The following is a 22,588-nucleotide window of genomic DNA, read 5'->3' on the forward strand; positions in this document are numbered from 1 at the left end:
CACACTTTCTTTAAAAAAAAAGAAACTGATATAAAAACTATTTACAAATAGGCAAATGCTAAACTTGGAAGAAAATTTCGAATAGGAGGCATCAAAGTTAAGTTTAAATACATTAATTGAAATATACAAGATTCTTTTTTTAAGATTGTCTTTTACATTTCAGAGTAGTCATTATTGTGATTAAAGTCATGATTTTTCCTTGCCAGCTATTCTATGAGCTTTTATTGTGAAATGGTACAGGAATGGTGAGGGGATAAGCTAGAGACTGAATCCATTGATTGCTCTATGTGCCTTACCTCTTTTTAAGTGAGTTGGCATCATGCCTTAATAAGGATAAGGAGTGACTTTCATCTAAAAGGGGAAATGCTCACACACCAGGAGCGCTCAGTCAGCCAGTCGCAGTGTCCTGTGCTGGGCATCGCGGTGGTTGTGCCACCCTGGGGATGGTACAGGGTGTGTAAATAGACAAAGTTAAATGTACTTGAGGAAGTAAGCGATGGTTACGTGTCACATGCTGAAGTCACAGTTGTTTCAGGTGTGTGTGGTTCCTCAGTGTGGTTTTGGTTGTGAAGTGACTTACCCTGTTCAGTGGGAACAATGTGTTAAATGTCACGTTTGTTCCTGTAATTGCATTTTGCTAACTAGCTATATTTTACTTTGCACTGAACTTTCATGTCCATAGCCCAGGGTCATTTTGCTAAGTGTTATCGATGACTTGCTGTTCAGAGACTCAGAATAAGTGAAGCTCAGCTTGCGGAAGGATGTCTCCACACCACTATCGCACACGCTTTCGTTGTCTTGAAATTTATTGTTACAAAGTTCACCTGAAAGAGAGAAGAAGGAAAAATGCTACAATTTTGTTCATTTCGGTCATGCCTCCAACAGTCTGAGGACTATAGGGCAGTAGTAAAGCTGTTGTGTAGGGAAACTCCAATTGTAATTCTTTGCAATGGAAAAGTGCTGAATGGTTTCGGCTGGCCAAATGAGGTGATCTGCTGTCTGCCATCGCCTGCTGTCACAGCTGGTCAAAGCTGGATGGGATGAGAAGCCCAGTGCTCTGCTGGAGGCAGCGCTGTTGCCGCACACCAGCTTGGGATGTGGTAGGAGTGAGGTTGTAGCAGGGTTCTCTGTACCTCATGTGCATGGACCCTAATGCAAGCGTACAGCTCCCGGATGAGGCCCCTAAACCTCCCCTGTGCTATTTCACTTAGAGATTTCTTCTTGAGATAAATACTTGAATCATTTTTATCTAGTTAAAGTGAGCTTGAAATAGGTGGAGTTCAGTAGCAGCTGCCACCTGTGCAAGATGCGCAATGAGTGCCTGAGGGCAAGAGAACTGTATGCGACGTGAAGGTATGGGGAGGGCTCAGTGCTGGTGAAACACGAGCCAGGATATGATGATGGCGTTCAAGATTTTGTTCTTTTGTAGACAGCCACGTAAAAATAACATGTGATACAGTCCGTTCAGGTTCAAAGCGGCAGAACTTCTCCTATCCCTTCAATATTATTCTAAAGACACTTATCCTTAACACCTATCCTAGCTTTAGGAGTTCGTATCAGTAAATGGTAGGTGACTGGTTTTAGAAAATATATATTTAATACTTTAATTCAGGACTACTGATTTTACTGCTTCTTATTTCTTCTCTTTTCTAGGCCCAGCAAATGGGGAAGTCTTGCTGCAGTGCAGCATTTCTGGAAGTGGGAAGCAGCTCAGGCAGCGTTTGGGTAAGCAACTGGAAAATCTATTGGCAGTCCAAGAAAGAACAGAAAAGTTTTTTAGGCTCCTGTCCTGCTGTCAGTCTTACCTGTCTGTCCTTTAGGTGAGGAGGGTGATAATGGTGAGGGAAGAGCTTCTGTGGCGCCATCCTCCCGAGGAGACTGGCGCAGTGAGGTGGGTAGTGCTTCCTGAATGACTTCAATGGCTTCTGTGTGCCCCATCTGTCTTAGAGCAGCCATCAGCTCTTGAATTGTACCACCGGACACCTGTGGTACGTGAGAAGACAAGGCAAGATGTCACCACAGGTAGGCCTGCTGAAAGTGAAGGGCATGCACTGTCTCGCCAGGCACGAGCACAGCCCTCGCAGGCTGGCTAAGGGCACGTTACCTCATAGTTATCTAGCAGAGTTTTTGATGGGGAAGGGCTTAGCCGGAAGGCGTTGTTGAGGATGCCAAGACCCAGTTTCTGTGCGAGGGTAGACCAGTTTCTGCTTGGATCAGGTGCTTCTAGCAGTTTGTAAAGCTGCATCTTGGAGCTCTCGCTCAGCTCTCTCATATGCCCTAGGGACCAGAGAAGGAGGTTAGTTGATTATTTACACAAATCATGCACCAGTTCATCTCAAAGCAGAAACAAAGCCATGTGAGAGAGGTACCGACTTTAGTGCCCATCAATAACCGTGTTTACTATTACGTAACTGTAGGAGTAAAAACTCGGTTGGGTCTCTGTGACCGACCTCTGAACAGCAGCGTGGTTGTTTTAGGAATCTGGGTGGGCTTCCTTTCCCCTCCCCCTTCATGATTTCAGTTACAAGCTTAGTGCAGAGCAACAGCTTCCTTGAAGGTACACTTTGAATACTCCGCTGTTAAGTATGACAGGAATTTTGCCTGATCTTCTTTATAGATGTTACCTTGGATCAGCAAGTCCTCTGAAACCGCTGCTGGCTCATAGGGTTTGCCATTTAATATGTCATACACCTTAAAAAAAAAAAAAAAAAAAAGTAAAAATATTATTTAAGAAGCCTGTTTTTTGTTTATTATCGTGAGGCATCTTAGTGTTGTCCAAATATCTATTGTCATCTGTAAATTTCTGTCCCAGAAATACTGCAGATGACTTGTGCAAAGTTTGAGGGGGAAACCTTGTGAATATCATCTCCCCTGCCCGTGAGCAACGATCTGGCAAGTGCTCTTGGGTTTTCAAGGTATGGAGGAGGTCTTTGCAGTAATTAAAATCTGACTAAGCAGGCACTATCTGCCTGCAACAAGTAATTTAAAAGAGCCATGGTTATGCTTTAGTGCCTGTGCCAAAGCATCTAATCCTGAAGAACATGCAGCAAAGAAACCTGCTGCAAGAGTCTCAGCCTGAATATGAGCCTTGAAGTACATGCCAGCCAGTCAGCTAAATACTTTCCCCTCTTGAAGACTCTAGCACAACTCACTCAAGAAGTGCCTGGTTATTCCTGTCCTAGTATAAGCATTGTGTTCGATAGAAATTTCTGCCACTGCTGTTTCATGGATTTTGGTAAATTCCTTAATTTATTTTTTGATAGCATTTTAGAAGCTCTGGCAAACTTGTCACCACTGAAATAACTACGGGTCATGAAACAAGTTCGGTGAGAACTTAAGTGTTACTTGGTAGTCAAAAAAATAGGAGAAAAGATCTAGACGCCTTACCTCACAGTTGGCTGCCATATCCAGTGGTGTCGTTCCAGGCACAATTCCTTCATCATCATCTTTTACATCCTCTAGATCAAACAACGGCTCAAAATTCTGAATATGAGGATTTGCACCTGGAAAACGAGCATTAAAAAAATTCCCCCAAAAGGCTTTAGCTTGAATTTTTTGGCATCATTTAAAATATACATTCTTAATTTTAAATAGCAAATCTTTTACTAACATTTAAGCTAGGCTTTTATATTAACTTACTTAATGAATAGATTTTTTTTTTTGCCTTTGTAACAACTACAGTTGCAGTGCTGTCATGTCCCTGCATACCACTACTGTTTCCACTCTACAGACGGACACACGGAAAGCAGAGTTTTAAGGACCAAGGAAAGAACGACGCTTACATATAAGCTGGCATTCAGTCCTGTTCTTGGCTCAGACAGAGCATGTGTGATGAAGTGATGGGGTGCTGCTGCTCTTCTTTAGTGTCAGACAAAGCATGAGTATTGTTTACAAAGCACCCCTCTGAGCAATGGGTGGCTTGGCTTTCTCTTTTAAAAATGCAGAAACAGATATAATGCATCTAAACAGACTTGGAAAGAATGTTGCAATAAATACTCAAAACTTTTCCTGCTGCTACAGTGGAATGAATAGGAGATACTAAGAAGCTCATATTTCACTAATGTTTTTCTTTGTTTTTAAAGTATTCCAACAATTCTCAACGGTGTAAGAAGGTCTCTGCTTCTTTAGATGCAAGAATTTATAAAGGAAATATTTAGACTTCTAAATAACTGCTTGAGAGATTTTTTTCTTGCTTAATACAATTTGTTTCATATCCATTAGATGGTGCTAGAGAGGCACAGCCTCTGAAAGTGAGACCTCTGACTAGAAATAAACCTTCATGCTTTTAACATCTGCTTTTTTTTCTTTTTGTGTGTTAAGTGCACTAGGATGTTCCTTTCTATGCACAACCTTCTAGTCTGAATTTACACTGTAAAATCCAACTCCCATGTAATCCATATTTTCATACCTGCTGCTTTCAGAAGTGCTGCCAGTTTTGTAGAGCCCCTTCCAGCCGCTATGTGCAGAGGAGTTGTTCCATCATATGTAGTGCTGTCCACATCTGCATCGCCCTACGTTTTTATTGAAAAGGAGAGAGCTGGTTGCATATACAGGGTGGCTGGGGAGACTTACACTGCATGAACACTGCTATCCTGTGCAGATGCGCCCCCTTCCCTGCCTGTGCGCACAATACTGGTCATCACTGCCATGAAGGGAAGGGAGTACAAAGTAACAACTGTCTGCAAGCAGGAACACCTCGTGCTTTTGGGCTCCACTGCAACAGCAGGAACCATAGCCTAAAAGACCTGCTGCTGCAATTAGGGGCCTGCAGAACCAAGCACCCCAGGATGAGGGTGGACGGAGATGAGACAGGGATGTCTAGGTGGCCCCAGCTCTCGCCCTGGGCATATCTGTGCACACATCCCACGTGCCAACCCTAAGGCCTGTCACTTGCACGTGCGCAGGGCCACTGGCACTACTCTGTGCAAGTTACACAGGACACATGCAGTCAGGCACGGGTCATAAACTGCAAATTCCTCCACCTCTGCCTAAGGTTCCCTAGCAGTGCTGAACAAGTCATAACGAGCAGCACGAGCAATAGTTTTGCCCTTGTACCCATTTAAGCAACCAAGTCAATCAACAGGGAAAATAAAAAAGGCCCTAGCTTCTGCTACACTTAATCACTTCAGAATTTTAAAGCCTATTACATGAAATGACCCGAATAAAAAGAAATTCTGCCCTTACCTCAAGCAAAAGGCAGCCTGCCACAGGGATGTTCTCTTGTTCAACAGCCAAATGCAAAGCAGTACGTCCAGATTTCTGTTCCTGAGCATTGACATTAACTCCAGCAGCAATCAGCTGTCTGAGACAGGACACGCTATTTGCCATCACCACCATGTGAATTGCACTGAGACCTACAGTAAAACAAAACCCACCCATCGTGTGCATTAGTATTTGAAAAAGTCAGAAATTTCAGAGTAAGAAGGTTTTTTTTGAGTAAGCATATCTATAACTGTGTAAAAGGACAGAGAGTTACTGCAGTTATCTAAGCACAAGTAATTTATTTTGTCTGGCTGTTCAGTAAAAACATGATATTAATAAAGATGCTCTTTGCGCCTAAATTGGGACAAGTTGTGTTGTTGTGGCGAATCAAAGCCAGGCATGGTGGAAACTAGAGAGTACATCTAGACACTCTCTTTGCCCCAAAGAAGGATTAGCCTTAAAAAAAACTGCATTCTAGCACTGAACAATCACATATCCCACGCTGGCCCCTCTTGCTACTCAACAATCTTTTCTAGAAATATTCTAAGGCATAAGGTGTATGTTTTAGTGCCATCTTCCTGTAAGGTCACACTGTCCTTTCTACCTCAGATTACCCTCACCAGCTCAAAAATAAGTCTTATACTTGATGGAGGGGGGGGGGGGGGTCAGGGAGGGAGCGGGGGGAACCTCTAAGGAACTTAGCATGGGGTTTTGAATCACATATTAAAATATTAAATTCAAATGACTCCTGCCCTTGAGAAGTAGCAGAATTAGAATTTCATAGTTATTTTGCATAGTGACAAATTACCAGATGTGAAACCTGACACCGGTCCAAGAAATTATTTTTGAGGGGATTTCATTCTCTAGAGAGGAAGAAACATTTTCTTCTGAGGGGATTTTTTTTTTTTTTTTTTTAAGCAGTGGTGGTATAAGGCCTCTGAGGAGGAACACAGTCAGTGCTTGAAATTGTGGCACTAAAAACCTCTCCCTGTAATTTAAATCCCCATTGTATCACAGGGACATTACCAAACCTGTGTTCTGTGTAACCAGGAAATCTACACATCTATATTCCCTCATATGTGACTGCAAGCATGTAAAAGCCAAAGGGTAGCAGCAGCAGCAGCAGCAGTTGTAAGAGAAGATGCTACTTGCAAGGGCTGGATGTATCTGTGTCTAAACACGGCATTGTCAAAAATGACCGTGCTTGGCCAGTAACTATGAAACGCAGTCACTATGTTTCCATACCTTCACTGTTGGAAAGATCAACCAGTGGAGATATCTGCTTGTGCTTGAGGAGCAGGCTCAAAACCTTGTCGTCTCCTTCAGTAGCAGCTAAATGCAGGACGGAGTTACCGTGTCGGTCCAGGAGGCTGACGTCTGCTCCAGCCGTAAGCAGGGCTTCTACCACAGCAGCCTGCTTTGTGACAACTGCCAAGTGCAAGGGGGTCTAGGAGAGGACAGAGAAGGCACGAGAAGCTGAGCAACAGCTACACCACTCCAGCAGACATCTCTTAAACCAATAAAAGCTGTTAGCTTGAGAAAAATGCTGCAATTGTCAGTCTTGCCAATAAAGAGCATGACGTTTTAACACATACAGTGTAATGTATGTGTTTAAATAGGAACCTGTCTCAATATGTGCTGGGAATCATATTCCCAACCCTGAAAAGATCTAAAAATTGATTTTATCTATCTACAAATTGTTACATTAACAGAGGACTATAGAAAAGCACCCAAGCCTGCACTCCCTCCCACCACTGGCTTAAGGCTAAGAGGTAGGAGTAGCTATAGAGGCCCTGGTAGCTACAGATTTATTTCTTTTACGGAGCTCAGCTTTGCTTCCCCATTTCCATTAAATCGAGGACACACAGAATTAAATTCATAATTTCCTGCTTGCTTTCATCAGCCTCCACATTTTCAATGTCCTTTATAGGAACATAAATGTGAAATGTGGAAGAGAACAAAAAGTCACAATAAGCCCTCAGGGACTGTCAGTATAGAATGAAATCCTGCCCCTGCTGTGCACAGCCCTGAGGTGAGTGGGAAGGAAGAGCAGCAGCAACATGGTGCTGCCCTGTAACGTGCAGGAAGTTGGCCACGTGTGGAAGCAGCGAATGCTGCACATGACTGAAAAGGGATTCCTTTTTTAGGCAGGTTTCTACAGCTTTTACAAAAACACCTTCGAGTTACACTAGAAAAGAACTTGGGCTCTGTCACAGATTAAGTTGAACAGAGAATTGTGACAATTAACCATTTGTTCCCCACTGGGTAAGAAGCTGTGGGATGGCCTTTTGTGTTGCTTTGTTACAATGTAATCTCCCCCAAAACAAAAGGGAAATCTCGAAACTCATAGGATGGGCACAAATACCAGCTAGCCTACAAAAAAGGTAGAATTTGTTTAACTTTCCTCATATCTATAGATAACTAATGACACACCAACTGTTTCATGACCCTGAGTTCAAAAGGGCAAGCAAGCCCCAAGTTGGCACTCTGCAATCCACACCAGTGGTTCCACAGTAGCATTGCCAGCTAATGAAGAAATACACCGAATAATTTAGTGTATTTGTTCTGGTCCACAATAAGCACACAGACATTTCTGTTGGCATAAAGGGAGCTATGAATTAATTAAAACAATGAAAATGGGCTCCAGCTCCTCCAGCACTTTACATTAGGTCATCGTGCTCTCCTGTCCCAGAACATCTAAATTTGATGGTGCTACAGCCTGACCTGGGCTTATTCTGAAGAGTAAAGGAAATATAAGACAGACAGTAAGTTCAAAAAGTTCTTCTTTGCTGGGTGAATGATCAGCATCACTGGTCCTACCACAAGCGCCTACCTGATAGAGGTCGTTCCTCATGTTGATAACGTCATGGCAATCCAAATCTGGCACCACTTCTAAGAGGTTTTTCACCAGCTCAGTATGAAAGTGGATAATGGCTAAATGCAGAACACTGAAAGCAAAACAGAAGAGCAGATTAATAAATTCACTTATTATTGTACAAATGGTAAGCCTTTGCTGTACTGAATTCTGATAGACACATCTGACCATTAGAGGTACCATTTCAGTACTAAATATCAGCATCTAAACTGAATCTTAACATAAAGAAAAGTAAGCAGATAGCTTTGTTTAACCCTTCAATCAAAACAGCAGAAGCAGAGTGGATTATGCTGGTCCTGAGCACAACTAACTACTGCTCTAATAAATAATAAAAACTTCAAGCCACAAAGTAATTGTTTTAGAACTTGCCTGAATCCCTGGATTCTTTGTTGTTTTGGTTTTTCGTTTTTTCATTTCTTATGCAGCACATGAACATTTCTTACTGTCAAGCCCTTCCTTCAGAATTTCCACAGGCCTTTCTGCAACCAAAGCAGATTTTCCCTCGGGGTTTCCCCAGCTCTGTGGGGTTTTCTTTTCTTCATTTTCAAACAGAAAATGACTAAGGGCTCAGGCTTGGTGTCTAAGAGCCACGGGATTTGTGGCAGGAGCCAGAGATCTCAATGCCAAAGGAGAGAACTGTTTCTGGACACAAGTGGCTCTGTAGCAAAGTGCTTCAGTGGCCTTTCGCATGTTCTCTAGAGCCGGTTCCTTCGGCACTAGCAACCTGCACCTGCAGAACAACCCCCACCACCCCCCTCCAGAAGGCCTTAATCCATCATCACCCATCCAGGCTTCATTTCAGATTCATCCCCTTGGTTCGGAAAGCAACCTTCCAAACTCTCTCATAACTGATGCTAATTTCTGTACTTTCTAGCATATACTGCTGCTGCCACTCAGCCTCAGCATGGGACAAACGGCGCATTTATTAAGGATCCTGCTCCAGAAATGTCTGAATATACTTAGCTCTCAGCCTGCATCAGAAAAAGAAAAGTTCCTTGCTATTTGCGGCATAGATTCAGTCATCTCGAAATTGAGATTGAGAGCACTCAAAACCAGAAGCTGTACTAAAAGAAAAGAAAAAAGGAGGAAAAAAACTTTTCTAAACAAAACTCATGTTTGAAGGGCCCTTTTTATGGTTGCAACGCTGCGACAGGCAGGACCATAGTGCTTTTTCTCCTTCAGATATTCAATGCAGTTCAAACAGTCCTACGACCGCCAAAAGCGATCTCTTCCACTGCTCTCTGGAAGATGCTTCTCTTTCTACTCTATCATCCTGATATTTTATTTCCAATCCCCACCTTGAGAATAAGCTTTGTCTTCTATTAGCTCTACTTCTGTTTTCTATGGCAAATATTTTAATTTTACATAGTCACTACATGTGATGCTGTAAAGATCTGTGTTGACTAGACCATGACAGGGCAATGAACCCACTTCTTAGGCAGCTCAGCCCTCCCTGAGGCAGGTGCTGTCACTCCCCAGGTTTCGGGACAGCTGTGCTGCCTACTGCTCTGACAGGAAGATTTCTTTAATGGCTTAGGCAAAAAAATTATAGTTTTTGCCATATAATTTTAATGATTAAAGTGAAAATTAGGGGAATCAGTTTAAGATTCTTAGCTTGTGTATTTATTTATTTTTATTAAATAGTTCCCGCAAGACACTTGGCAGACGGTCACCAAGACTCTATTTTGTTAAATAGTGGTAAAGCGATTTATATGGATTACCTGCTCAAAGACCAAAATCCATACTAGAGATTTACAGGAGGGAGCTGAAGCCTCACATGCCCATTGATCCAGAAAAAAACTTATTTACCATGATCAGAAGTACTTTGACTTAGTTGAAGTGTCTTGAAAATCCAAATATGAGGAGCAACCTTTTGCTGTTGAGGTGCAGTCCTTTTTGGCGGCACAACTTTCTTTTCCTTTAACCACAGAAGCTGCATTGTCCGAGGTACTGGCAGATTTTATTGCCAGCTCCTGCCTCATTCCTATCCCTGCTTTCTTCAAATCTCACATTGTGTTGTCAACTGGGAAGCAATGCAACTCAGGTAGCTGCCTGTGATTCTGTGCTACTTAGTAGATGCCATTTATCCGTGATCTGAGGCCAGCTTTCAGAGAAACTGAATCAAAAGCAGTAAATAGCCTCTCACGGAGTAACCAAACAGTGGGACATGTTTTGCTCACTTTTAATTTTCCATGCAGCTAGAGAGGGGAAGGCTTATATAGCTTCTACTGTATAAAACACAATGATTTTAAGAAAAACAAATCATTGTACAGAGCCTGTTCAAAGCCTGCCAGCTAAAAAGTGACAATGAGGAAATGTCACTTGCTTAATCAAGAATGGAAATTCAGCAGAGGTGGCTCTGAACACATGCAGGAATGATCTTTTACGTAACAACTATTAATTAGCTCCTCATTGTACCTCATTCTTTAAAGTTCTGCAGAATCTGCACTGCTGTAGAGAAGCAAAAGCAATTTCTACTCCAGCTTACATTATGAGAGGCCTGACAAGCAAATACCAGCAGCCACGTCGGATTCCCTGGCACAAACACCTAGGCAAGCTCTTGGAAGAGCCCAGAAGTAAAGACGTCAGCAAGACCAAATGCAGCCCTCTGTGAAGAGGGAGAAAAGCAGTACGAACCCCTAGCCATGCACTTGCAACTTACAGCTCGCTATAAAGACTTAAGGGCTTGCACAAAGGGCAAGACAGCCTCGTCCAGCACAGAGCTGAGGTTCCCCACCTCAGCTGGGCATATCGCAGTGCCAGCATGACACTTGACACTCAGCAAAGATTTCAGGTGAAAAAACAAGCAAACTCACAGCCTGCCTGACAAGCACTCATTTCTGACAGGTACTGCCACAATAAACACCTTACTAAGAATGCCACAAAGAGGTCTACTTTGTGCCGCTACCTCTCCAAACAGTACAAAAGGGAATGGTATTTATTTGATCAGTGCAATCCATGAGCAGCAACCCCAGCTGGCAGAAGAGGCTGACTACACTGGGCCGCCGTCAGAAATCTGACTTTGCCAGCAACAACTTACTTGTCTCCGTTATCATCCTGGACGGCGGTGAGATGGCGCTGAACAGCCAACAGCATCTTCACGTCTCTGGTCACCGCATAATCGAAGAGAGCGTTGGCGTGGCGCTTGGCAAGCTGCAAGGCCTTCTCCAGGAACACACCGTCTGCTGCAACACAAAGTACTTCAGTACTGTGCCACGAGTCTGCAGTACTGTGCCACGAGTGGGCAGCCAACATCCGTCAAGTAACATCGGAAACGAGGGGACTGCAGGAGGCCGACCTGCTTTTTAGTTTCCGTTTTCCCTATACCATCAGCTTTTGCCAGGAGTTTGCGCTACTATAGAAATAAGCAGCACGGAGCACTAGGTGTTATTTACTTATTAGCTTGCTAACTGCTGGGGCCCTGCGGCACAGTTTTGTGCCCTCTCTCACATCTAACCCATGCAATCTCTCCTGCTTTACAACAGCAGCACAGAGAATCAGTTCCCCTGTTTAAAACATTTCAGTGTTCACATTGTTTAGCATCTCCTTTTGGGGTTTATAAAATGTACAACCACTGGCATTTCAAAAAGTGGAATTTATCATGGTGGGGAGGCAAAAGGGGAGGAAAGATTTGCATAATGCGCATGTGGAAAAGACTCACTCTAGCTGTTGTGCCAGTACATTTGTGGTTCTCTATCGGTGAAAAACTAGTGAAAATGAAACAGCTGAACTTTCAAACCGCAGACGTCACTCTGGCAAGCAGTGTCACTTGAAACCAGCCTGTATTTAAAGACTTTCATGTTTCTACAGAACCTTGTAAGAAATGATTAACAGCAAACAAGGCAAATGGGACTGCTGTTTAAAATACCTTTGGGGAAAGGATACCCAGGACTTCCTGCTACACAAGTCCGGGCATTTGGACTGGGTTAGAAGCATATCTGTGGTGAACGTTAATATATGATCTGCGTGAGCCTTCAGCCTGCTGAGGAAGCTTGTTCCTCTGTTCAGTGGAGGACAGTGATTCCCATACGTTTAAGCTGATACATTCAGATTTGCTATTTACCTCTTAACAGTAAACAACAGACTTCAATGGATGTTATATTCAGGATGCATATCCAGAGTAAGGGGCCCTTAAAGAATTCAACGTTTTCTCATTACAGACAATAACAAAGTCCAAATAACTGAAGGCTGAATCTCACAGCTTTCCTGTAGCAAACATGGAAAAGATCTACTTCAAAAGCCTACAAGATAGCAGCCTTTACACAGTAGCCATTTCATGGACCCTGTTCCTCTGCACTTCTTTTGTCTGGTTCTACAGCTTTAGCCAAGAGTGCTATCTATTTCTCAAATCATAAGAAGTTATAGGCAGGAGCTTTCCCAACTACAACCCTTCTACTGTGCAACTTGGCTTTCCCAAGGCACGGTTCGTAGCACTGCTATAGCGAGTGCCACACAGGGCTGCTAAGACTACATGACCTTCCCCTGACCCAAGGGGGAGGAACAGCACCTGAGCTCGCACAGCGCTCGGCGTATACAAACAAGCCAAAAATTCCTTGCCACTCAGTTCCTACCATGTTTGACACCGTGCTGAGTAGTCTGATTTTTTCCTTGTTTATTTATTTTATGGGAAGCATGGTTACTCAAACCCTTTAAAAACAAAATCGTCAACTCAAACAAACAAACAAAAAATAAACAATGGCCTCTAGGCATCCAGGAAGCACATGCAGTGCTTTTGGTGCACCTTACCCAGGAAAGCAGTGCTAGGTGTGATCCGCAGGAGGGTGCATCTCACCTACCCGTGTGGCAAGCAGAGGCTCCACTCCCCACAAGCCATGCAGGGGTGTAGCGTTATCTACACATTCATGTATGTGGTGAGGGGAGAGGGGGCCCTACACTTGGGAGAACTGAATCACTTCTATTTCCACTGGGAGGAATTATCATACTTTGGAAACAAAGAGCAGACATTTATGGAGGTTTCACTCTTTCTGCACCAGCTTTGCTGCTATAGCAGTTTGGTATACTTTAAATACATGTATTTGTTCACTTACCCTGCAACCTGTAATCTTCAAATGCTTCATTTACTTCAGCTTTGAAGGATGAAGTTCCATCCTCCTCCCCATTATCGCCAGGGGTTCTGCAGTCATTCCTGTCTGCTGTTTCCATTCTCACTTCATGTTTCATGTCCCATTTGTCACTGGGTGTACCAGAGCTCTCCCCATCTTGTTCAGCTGTGCTTTCTGATAGTCCTTCAGACAGAAAACAATAGTTAGCTTTTAATAACATTGGTTTTTTTATGCAAGAAAGTTTTTTTATGCATTGGTATTTTATGCGAATGCTCAGCTAGCCATAACCAAGCCTTATAGATACTGAATCTATAATAAAATTTACCTTGGTGTTACAATACAAATATTGTATCGTATTGCCAATACAAAAATTTATCTTGGTGTTATTAAACACTCAGGATTCATTATATTCCAAGCGTCAATGCACAGGGACATACAGAGCAATGCAACTTGCTCTAAAGTGACAAAAAGTTTTTACAAGCCTGTTTTAAAGAAAAACTGAGCAACAGGCATACCTCTTTTGAAGGTACAACAATATAAAACTGAATATTTCCAGGAAATGTGGCAGAATTTGAGATTTATTTACCTTTGTCTTTTTGGCAGCAAAATCATCTCTAAGACTTTGAAAGTAAATACAGATTATCCAACAACTGGATGTGAAATGCTTTTCCTGCTTTTGGAAAACTGGAAAGCCCTTATTATTAACCTACTCTTTTACCTTGCCCCGTGTGTTTCTTCTCTGGGCCACTGTGTAGGACCAGACTCTGGGACCTTGTTCTGGTCCTTGAGCCCCTGCAATCAGCACACTCAAGTAAATGAAAGGGCTCTTTGTTGAAGCATGTGCTAAAACTGCAAATAGAGCGTAGTGTTTCGGTGACTGTTTCTTGGAGGTTAGCAGTCAATGTTAAAAGGAACATCCACACAGCTTTTAAGCTGGACTTGGACAGAATTAAAGAGAAGCAGGGGAAGTTAGGCTACATGAATCACTGATTCTAGGAAGCCAGACTGGTTCTAGGAAAAAAAGCTGCTAGCCCTCCACAGCATGCTTAGCTAAACCTATACTACAAGTCAGCTCATAATGTAGAGGAAAATCAAAATGGTCAAATTTAATTCAACTAATGCAAGAATGGCATTTTACTGTTACCATGTTTCATTCCAGCATTGGACTTTGTTGCGCCAGGGTGGAAATGCATCCCTCCAAACACAGAGTATCCATAGGAAGGATAACTGAATCCTAAAGATAACAGAAAGAAAAAAGATACAGAGTTAACAGAATTACACCATAAAGGAACAAAAACATCATCTGTAAGAACAGTGAACCTAAAGAGCCGAGTTTTATTTTCTATATACTTTTTTCTACATTGATACAGGAAAACATTGTCCAGAATTAGGGTGCATTCTCTATCACTTCCTCAAAACACAAAGAAATTCTAGATGCTTGGCTAGTGGCCTGCTCTATCCCAACAGCCATAAGACCTCACAAACACAGTGCCACTAGCATGCTACATCTAAACCTCAGTGTGACATTTTGCAAGCTGCCTCTACGCTTTCAAATCAGTGTGCTTACGCTGGATTTGTATCCTGGTGTTAGGCAGTTGATGTACTCCTGATTATTGCTGATGTATGTAACAATTGGAAAATTGCTGCTCTGCCACATCCTCTAACACAAGGGCTGCCTGTCTGCTGTGGTTCAGGTGAACTTTGCTGACGTGCAGGTTGTTAACGCTTTGCTGCAAGATACCAAAGCAATGCTTTCCAATACCACATCTCAGATATGCTCTGGATGCAACTGATAGAACATGACAGAAAGTTTATTAAACAGCATCTCTTTAGGAAAAAAAAAAAAAGTTACTTCCATTAACAGAGTTGATTTACTAAATTCCACTTTGGTCCAGGAAACAATTAAAATCATATTTAATTTCAAAGCACCAAGACAGTACTTGGCTGTCTCATGAGTTTCAGTCCTCTGAGGCTCTTGGGAGCAGCAAAGCTGAGGCATGACGCATTTCTGACTCAGACTCCCTCAGCTAGAAAGGTGTTATCTGTGACTTAGAGCTTCAAGGAACAAAAATCACAGAGAGCCTTACAGGAAGTAGGAAGGCAAAGAAGCTGATGAAACATTTAGAAAACTGGGAGCAAGCTGACTGAAAGGATTGAGAGTTACACTGGCATAAAGCTAGGACGGCCAAGTCTCATTTACCAACAAGACAAATTCCTCATATCATTTTGATAAAACAAAATAAGGCCCAAAGAACAGAGCTCCTTCCCTCCTTCCTCTCAAAACAGTGCCTTACCAGAGCTAGGACCGCCGCCACCACCGCCATACATGCCACCGCCGCCCGCGCCGCCGCCTCCACCGTAGCCGTCCGAGAAGTTCGGCATGAGCTTCTGGCGTTTCCTCTGTACTTCTTCCTTATCTGGGTTTCAGGCAAGAAGGGATAGATGGATTAAAGAGTCACTTTTCCACTGGCTATGCACAGAAAGGGATGCAAATAGACTATATTATTAAAATGTACTAGCTTTAAAGGAAAAAGGTAGAGTGTAGGAAAGTTAATTTTCTTTTAGCTCCAAATATAAAAACAAGTTTGTATGTAATGGAACAGCAAAACACTGTCAGTCAGCTCTCCCAGACTGAGAGCCCCCTCAAGCCCACACAGCCTCTTCTGTCACATCAGGTGCCCTGTGCTCAGATAACAGCAATAGGCTGCAATGCAGTGAGGTGCACAGGCAGACCTGTCTTAGGAGCCTCAGAGTTCCCTTCAGAGGCACGGCACATGCTCAGAGCCCTCAAAATCAGTGGCCCCACAATTCTTAAATGTCTAAGTCAAGGCACAAAACAGCTGAGAGCGTCCTGAATTGCACACCTGCTCCAAAAAAATGCCTTTGGGGAATATAAGCACAGGTTCCTTTGCTAAGCAAATCTACTTCAAAAGTGGAGCCTTATCAGAGTGTCAGCAAACCACATGGCACTATGATCTCCAGCACCACAGATGCTGAAAAGCTGTGAAAACAGGGTCTGCTTGAAATGATTTACTTAAGTCATCAGAAAGGTGACTGGAAGACAGCATATTTTCGAGCAGGACATTATACTGTCAAACCATGCCAAGCAGTAGTTTAAAAAAAAAAAAAAGAAAAGAAAAAAGAAACAGACAAAATATTTTACAGTACAAGGAAAAAAATAATCCACAGCCACTCCCTGAAAAGCAAAATGCAAAGATTTAAAAGCAGTATCCAAATCCAAGTGGATGGGGAAAGTGAAAATGTCATGACAAGAAGGGCTATCAAAAAAGGGATATAAATGCTATGAGGTTAAAATCCAGCAGAACTCTTGAGAAGAGAACAAAATATCCTCCCTCCAATAAATGACCCACTAGCTTTCAACAGATATATGATAAAGGAATTTCATGCACAGCCACATCAGTCAGTGCACCAAACCAGATAGCTGAATTACGTGGAAGAGTATACCAAGGAGTACAAGTGCATTATTTCCAGGCATACATGATCTGCACGAATGTATGCATGCGGGCACCAGGCATACTCACTCACTGATGAGGAGACAAAACTCTAGAGAACAATCTAGTCAGAGAAACAAATACAAAAAATCCACATACACATTTCTAAGTTCACAAGAACACTTGCAACAGGGGAAATATTCAGTCCCTAGAAGTTAATTTAATGATTAGGTTTTGTAGGGCTTTGAAAAATGCACCTAACAATAATAGGGTAAAACTAATTCCATATTAAGAGGCATAAAAGAAGTTAGCTTCAAATTAGGCATTTTTAATTCTGCAGATGGATACTTTTGCTTTTCAACTTAAGGAAGAGACTACTGAAATCACTATCAATGTGAAATCCTGTAGCAACTCCCTAAGTTCCTGGGAGTGCATCCTTTCTACTCTTTTATTATACTGAGTGCTTCTACCTCAGCACCCTCACGACTCCCCAGTTGTCTTCAACACATTGCAAGTCATATACATGTATTTTAGTGACTTTGGCAGGATGTTGATTATCAACATAACTCAAAATTAGGCATAACACACTTGCAACGCCAGGGCTTAGCAGTTCAAGATGCCGGCAGGTAAACTATAAGCACAGAGACTATTATACTTCATACAATGAAAAAGCAATTCTGACTTGGGCCTCAGGGCAGTTCCGTATCATTAACATTATTAGTATTTAAAGCCAAGATAGCTGCTGTCATTCATGTTAGTCAAACTCACTCAAAATGCAGATGACTTTAAAGGGTACTGATCTACTAGTTAAGCTTCTTTTCACCAACAGCACAGGAAGCAGGTCTGATGCCAACGCTTTTATTTCAGCTGAGGGACTAGCGTTTTGACATGTAAGAGGTTGAAAAAGCACTTTCGCTACACTCACAAAAAGTGTCTTGGGCTTATTTAATTTTAATTCTAAAATATCAGTGAAGGAGAGAGGTGGGACACTAAAAGGAGAGAACTGCTAAATATGCACTTTTTCTACCAACCACTCTCTGATTTAAGGTTTCGTCCAAAAGTATCAACAGCAAAATGTCCTCAGCTATTATTTTGCCAACGCCCGGAGGAAGAGAGTGCCATCTGCTGTATACACAGGCATGTTTGCTTGTAGGAAACCTTACAGAGCTACCAGTTCTTGTTTTATCTCTGCACAAAACGGAGGGGCAAACATCCTATCTTCTACAAATAACTATAAAAAAGCTCTCTCCTAACATACCTATCTTATTATTCTTAGGAAGTAGTTTCTGTTTCAGTTCTACAACATAGGCTTAGTGAATTACCTTTGATTTCAGGGTAGTAGAGAAAAGGTTTTGGTTCACTTGTTTCTAGATCAGATTTCCGCCGCAGTTGTACAAACACAGATGCCGGCTTCGTGATGTTGACATCTCTGTACTTGGGCGTTTTGAACACAATAGCAAACTGTGAAAGAAACTATGATCAGCACGTATGCCATGGAGAGTGATTTTTGCAACATGACAACACTTCACGACATTTGTGTGTTTTACAGGAGCTGGCTCATTGCTGGTGACACAGAAATTATTTGCAAAAGGTTGTTACAACAATAAAATTCCACCTGGCTTTCAGCTGTATTTTTTAATTAAGAGTCCTAAAGCCTTTTGGAAACATCAGAATTGCTGTTCAGTGCATCAGCACATCATCTGTATTTGCACTGCATTGTAACCTCCCTCATTTAGCATCAATTCCATGGCATTTTCAGCATCTTTGCAGAAACTCGAAGATTTTTTTAATCCCAATTTACACTGGCAAATGTTAAAGCAAAGGACCTCTCTCCTGATTTCCCAGCACTGATTTTAGACCTCCATACTCATTTAACATACGTCCTTAATGAACAGCCAAGATTGAATCATTATTAGGAAGTAACAAACAAAAGACGGCGACTTTTGTCACCCTCAAGGTAAGTTTTGGTTTACAGAGGCTATCATCTAATTAGCTAATTCTATTATCATCTTACTTTACAGAGACAGAAGATCATCAACATATGCTCTGTCACTAACCTGTCTATGTACATCTGTAGGAGAGAAGTCTCCAAAGCCTTCCCACATGCCACCATTCTCATCCTCTTCATAGAAACGTATTTGAATGTCATCTGCAAAGAGCAAAAGAAACGATATTTTAGGGCGCACATTTGTATAGCCTTTGTGTAAGTTTATTTCAGATAAAAATCAAAGTGGTTACTTTTTAGCTGGGGTGAAAATGTGCTACATGAATAATACATGAATCATATTTATCCATCTCATGGAAACATTGCAAGAATCCCCATTTTGACATCAATATTAGATCAGCCTGATGCAAATGACTCTACTGAAGTTGCTCTCTATTTACTGAGCAGGAGAAGCAGAATTAGGTTAACTACCTCTTCCTATTCTACGGCTAGGAAACATTCCAGAAGAGCTTTATTTGGAGCAGACACACAGGGAGAGGAGAACTTGAAGCGTGAAATGTAGAAACCACCCCCTCTCCTCCAGCAGTTTCAGTTCAAAAAACAGTAGCAAAACCTGAAGTGCCACAGTTGGAAGTTCCGCTTGCAGCTGGCAGAGAGCCACCCCAGAGCTGTGGCTCAGAGCGAAACGAGGGCCTGAGCGAGCGGCACCTCACCCCCAGCAAAGCACAGGCCACAGTATAAACATGACATCTGGCTTCTATCTCTCTCAGCAAGCCTCCTCTCTTTCTCTCTCTTTGATATAATACATGTACATGTATATTTTTTAAGACAAGTTTGGAAAGATCCCACCAGCATATTCCTTCTCCAGCACTCCCAGTGGGAAATAAGAACTCAAAGCCTGTTCCCTCTCAAGATGTCTGAGGCTGGACAGGCTTTTGGAGCAGACAAACTGCTGCTTCCCCGATGCAGCAGCTGCGAGTTGCAGGATGGCAAAGGGCCAGTTCCAGGCCCGCTGTCCTGCATGCGCGAGTCCCTTCAGGCAGGAGGTTTCTGAGAGCAGTGAGGTCAGGGGAAACCCCATGCCGCCGAGGGGAAACCCCACCTCGGGCTTCCACTGAGCCAGACCTTTATTTATTTTACATACAGGAGCTATGGTTCATCTCGGCCCTCTTCAAAGCAGAGGGTATACACAGGACCTAAAATACTTTTTTTTTTTTTTTTAAACTGTCAAGGCTTGCTCTCTTCCCTGTGATAGAAAACCACGTTAGAAAGAGAAGTAGAAAACGACAGCACATATTAACAAAAAATATAAGGCCAATTTTATCAACATGCACAGGGGCTCCCTCTATCACCCAGTCTATACCAGAAGATTTCAGCTATCACCTAGAACTTAAAAAAGGCAAAGGATTCACCTTACTCCTGTTTGTTTCTTTTTATTCAGTCCCAATACTGTGAATAGCCACATTAGCCAGCATTTTCCCATCTGAAAACAAGGCATCCAAATCCACACCTGGAGTCCAACCCTGCAGCATCTGTAGCTGTGAGCAGAGATTACTCTGGTGGGCCTAGGGCAAGTAACAGGTTACCCTGAATAATCTCTACTACTAGCACATATATAAAAATGAAGTTAATGGCTGCAGTACTGAGTACATATTTCCAAACAGAGACTAATAAAGGAACTCAATAACAAGTCAGAAATTTTATAATAATTAAGCACAGGTGCTAGGTAGTAGGGTCAGAAATTACACAGGACCCACCACTTCCAAAATCAGATTATGTGCAAGGGTAGAAACGTTAGAGAAATTTAGGCAAAGATGACCATGTTTTCTCCATAAGGAGGCACAAGCTGTATTTATTTTGGAGACTGTTTTTTTCAACCTCGGGAGTGCTAGCCTGCCTTTCAGAAGGGCTGAGTGCTCACTGATCCTGCAGCTATCAGAGCAGGAAGTTACTAAAGCAGCACAGCAGGCTTCTTGTGACCAAGAACCCTGGTGTGCCTTACAATGTCAGCAAAACTAGGCAGCTTTGAAAGCCAGGCTGGGACTCTTACCTTTCTGAACCTTGTCACAGAGAAGGTAAATCTCTTCCCCACCTGTTACGCACCCCGCCGTTCTGTCCATTCTTACAATTTTTAAGTTGGAAGCATTGGGAGCTTCTGTTGAGAGGAGAAGATAAAAGAAGCTTACCTTCATTAAAGTTTTAGATTACAAAACAAAACCAACAACAAACAGAAATGCAATAAAAAAATAAACCTTCAATACAACCTACCCAAATTTGACTATATCCTTTTTGATCTTTTTTTTTAAATAAAAAGGATGAACAAACAATTTATCTGAAGAGTATAATCTTGCATGCTCTAAGCTCTGAATCATGCACATGAGCTACAAAATAAGATCATGGATATTTCAGTGCCATTACTATGCAAGTAAAGTTATGCAAGTAAAGCAAAACAATGTGAATGGCATTCAGTACTCCACACTGATACTAACTTCATGACAGGAGGGCATTTCAATAGCACTGAATTATTTTTCTTTCCTGTTGTCTTGTCAGTGTGACACTTGTTAGTCTGATGAGAGCTGTTCTCTATATCTCACTAGTTTGATGCAATGTGTCTTGCTTTGCTCTGTGGCTTATTTGAAAGTGATGTGGTAGTCCTCGGTCAACAATCTCAACCTGTGATTTGAGTTTTCTTACCCCCAAAATACAGGTCATATGTGCCATTAGTATAGTAGATAACATGGTTCTTCACTCAACGAACATGTAAAACGGCTGTGCTACAACGTGACATTCCCTTTACTAATAGCAAGCCACAGACTAAAGCAGCTTTAGAATAGCTGCATTTGGTATCTTTTCATCCAGATCTTGTTCTCAAAAAACTACAATACAGACATGACTGTATTTTCCATGACTGGAAAAAAAATGGTACTTCTGATTCACTACTGAATGACTGTCGGGAACCTGGTAGAAAGGGTGCTGGCAAGACCAGAAATTATGATCCAAAGTACAATGGAAAACAATGTGAAAAGACTCCCTTCAAAAAGAGGTAGAAAGAAAGATTTAATAGAAGTATACAAATACTAACAAATCTGGAGAAAAATGGAGGCCTCTGGTTGTGCTAATCTCACAAAACAACAAGGACATGCTGATGGCCAAGAAATTTGAAAAAGGCCAAGTTTTTGAAATATTAAAGCTTTGCCATAGAAATCAAATAAAAACAAACAAACTTCTGAAAAAATTATCATTTCTTACGAGTAACGAAAAATCACAAAATCCTCATAACAATGGTGTCACTATTAAAAATGATAACAGAAAGTTGAAAAAAAGATTTTTTCTTTATGGTAAGCAGTAAAACTACACGGGTTATGTTTAGCAATTTCTATGTGCCATGCTCCCAGGTAGAGAAACTTACCCCTTATTTAAAGATAATTTAAGTCAAACATACTTACTGCTGTCATATATTGCATCTGATATAACAGGATCAAGTTTCCGGGTGAAACTACCATTGCTGTCGGGGAGAAAGGCTGTAAACATAAGCCGCACCACACTGAGATCCATTTCTTTAGTCTGCTGTATTGCTGCCTGACGAATGATCTCTCTTTCTCGATCTGAAACCAATACATAGCACAGACAAATCGATATAAGGGGTAGAGGACACGCAAGAAAACAGTATTTTCCAAACACTGCTATCAAAAGTCACCAATAACAAAAAAACCCACTTTCTATTTTATCCATCAGCTTCTATCTTTAATGTATTTGAATGCCTACTCTCAGAGTGACTGAGAGTAGGCTGCTTCCTCTACACAGCTCTTGAGAGCAAGGTAGACTACGGCTTTTACAAAGATGTGCATGAAGCATAGCTAAATGGAACGGATACTTTTCTGTTGCATTTACTTAAGCATATCATGTCTCTCAGCAATAATGCCAAATGGCCCTGTTTATCAGTTTTAAACAGGATATGAACAGTGAGATCTAGGCACAGAGGTGGGCAAAGGCAGCTCTGGAAGGAAGTCACTTGGTTTTCATACGCACGCTGACAACAAAGACTCTTCCG

General features: G+C 42.0%; 1 protein-coding gene across 1 annotated transcript in view; it reads right to left on the minus strand.

Moving 5' to 3' along the window:
- Window positions 1-606: 606 nt before the first annotated feature.
- Window positions 607-22,588, minus strand: part of NFKB1 (nuclear factor kappa B subunit 1) — a 44,305-nt gene continuing 22,323 nt past the window's right edge. Inside the window, exons 7-23 of the mRNA XM_088523992.1 lie at window positions 21,984-22,142; window positions 20,588-20,692; window positions 18,650-18,741; window positions 17,915-18,053; window positions 15,435-15,557; window positions 14,285-14,374; window positions 13,126-13,323; window positions 11,118-11,259; window positions 8,036-8,150; window positions 6,448-6,649; window positions 5,185-5,354; window positions 4,409-4,511; window positions 3,388-3,503; window positions 2,625-2,691; window positions 2,105-2,277; window positions 1,806-1,983; window positions 607-824 (exon numbers count right to left, since the gene is read on the minus strand). Of these exons, the coding sequence (XP_088380118.1) occupies window positions 646-824; window positions 1,806-1,983; window positions 2,105-2,277; window positions 2,625-2,691; window positions 3,388-3,503; window positions 4,409-4,511; window positions 5,185-5,354; window positions 6,448-6,649; window positions 8,036-8,150; window positions 11,118-11,259; window positions 13,126-13,323; window positions 14,285-14,374; window positions 15,435-15,557; window positions 17,915-18,053; window positions 18,650-18,741; window positions 20,588-20,692; window positions 21,984-22,142 (2,351 nt within the window). The 3' untranslated portion in view covers window positions 607-645. The remainder of the gene's footprint in view (window positions 825-1,805; window positions 1,984-2,104; window positions 2,278-2,624; window positions 2,692-3,387; window positions 3,504-4,408; window positions 4,512-5,184; window positions 5,355-6,447; window positions 6,650-8,035; window positions 8,151-11,117; window positions 11,260-13,125; window positions 13,324-14,284; window positions 14,375-15,434; window positions 15,558-17,914; window positions 18,054-18,649; window positions 18,742-20,587; window positions 20,693-21,983; window positions 22,143-22,588) is intronic.

This window comes from Tinamus guttatus, unplaced genomic scaffold (genome assembly GCF_059628265.1).
Source record: "Tinamus guttatus ecotype Peru unplaced genomic scaffold, ASM5962826v1 Tinamus_guttatus_pri_ptg000202l, whole genome shotgun sequence".
Lineage (NCBI taxonomy): Eukaryota > Metazoa > Chordata > Aves > Tinamiformes > Tinamidae > Tinamus > Tinamus guttatus.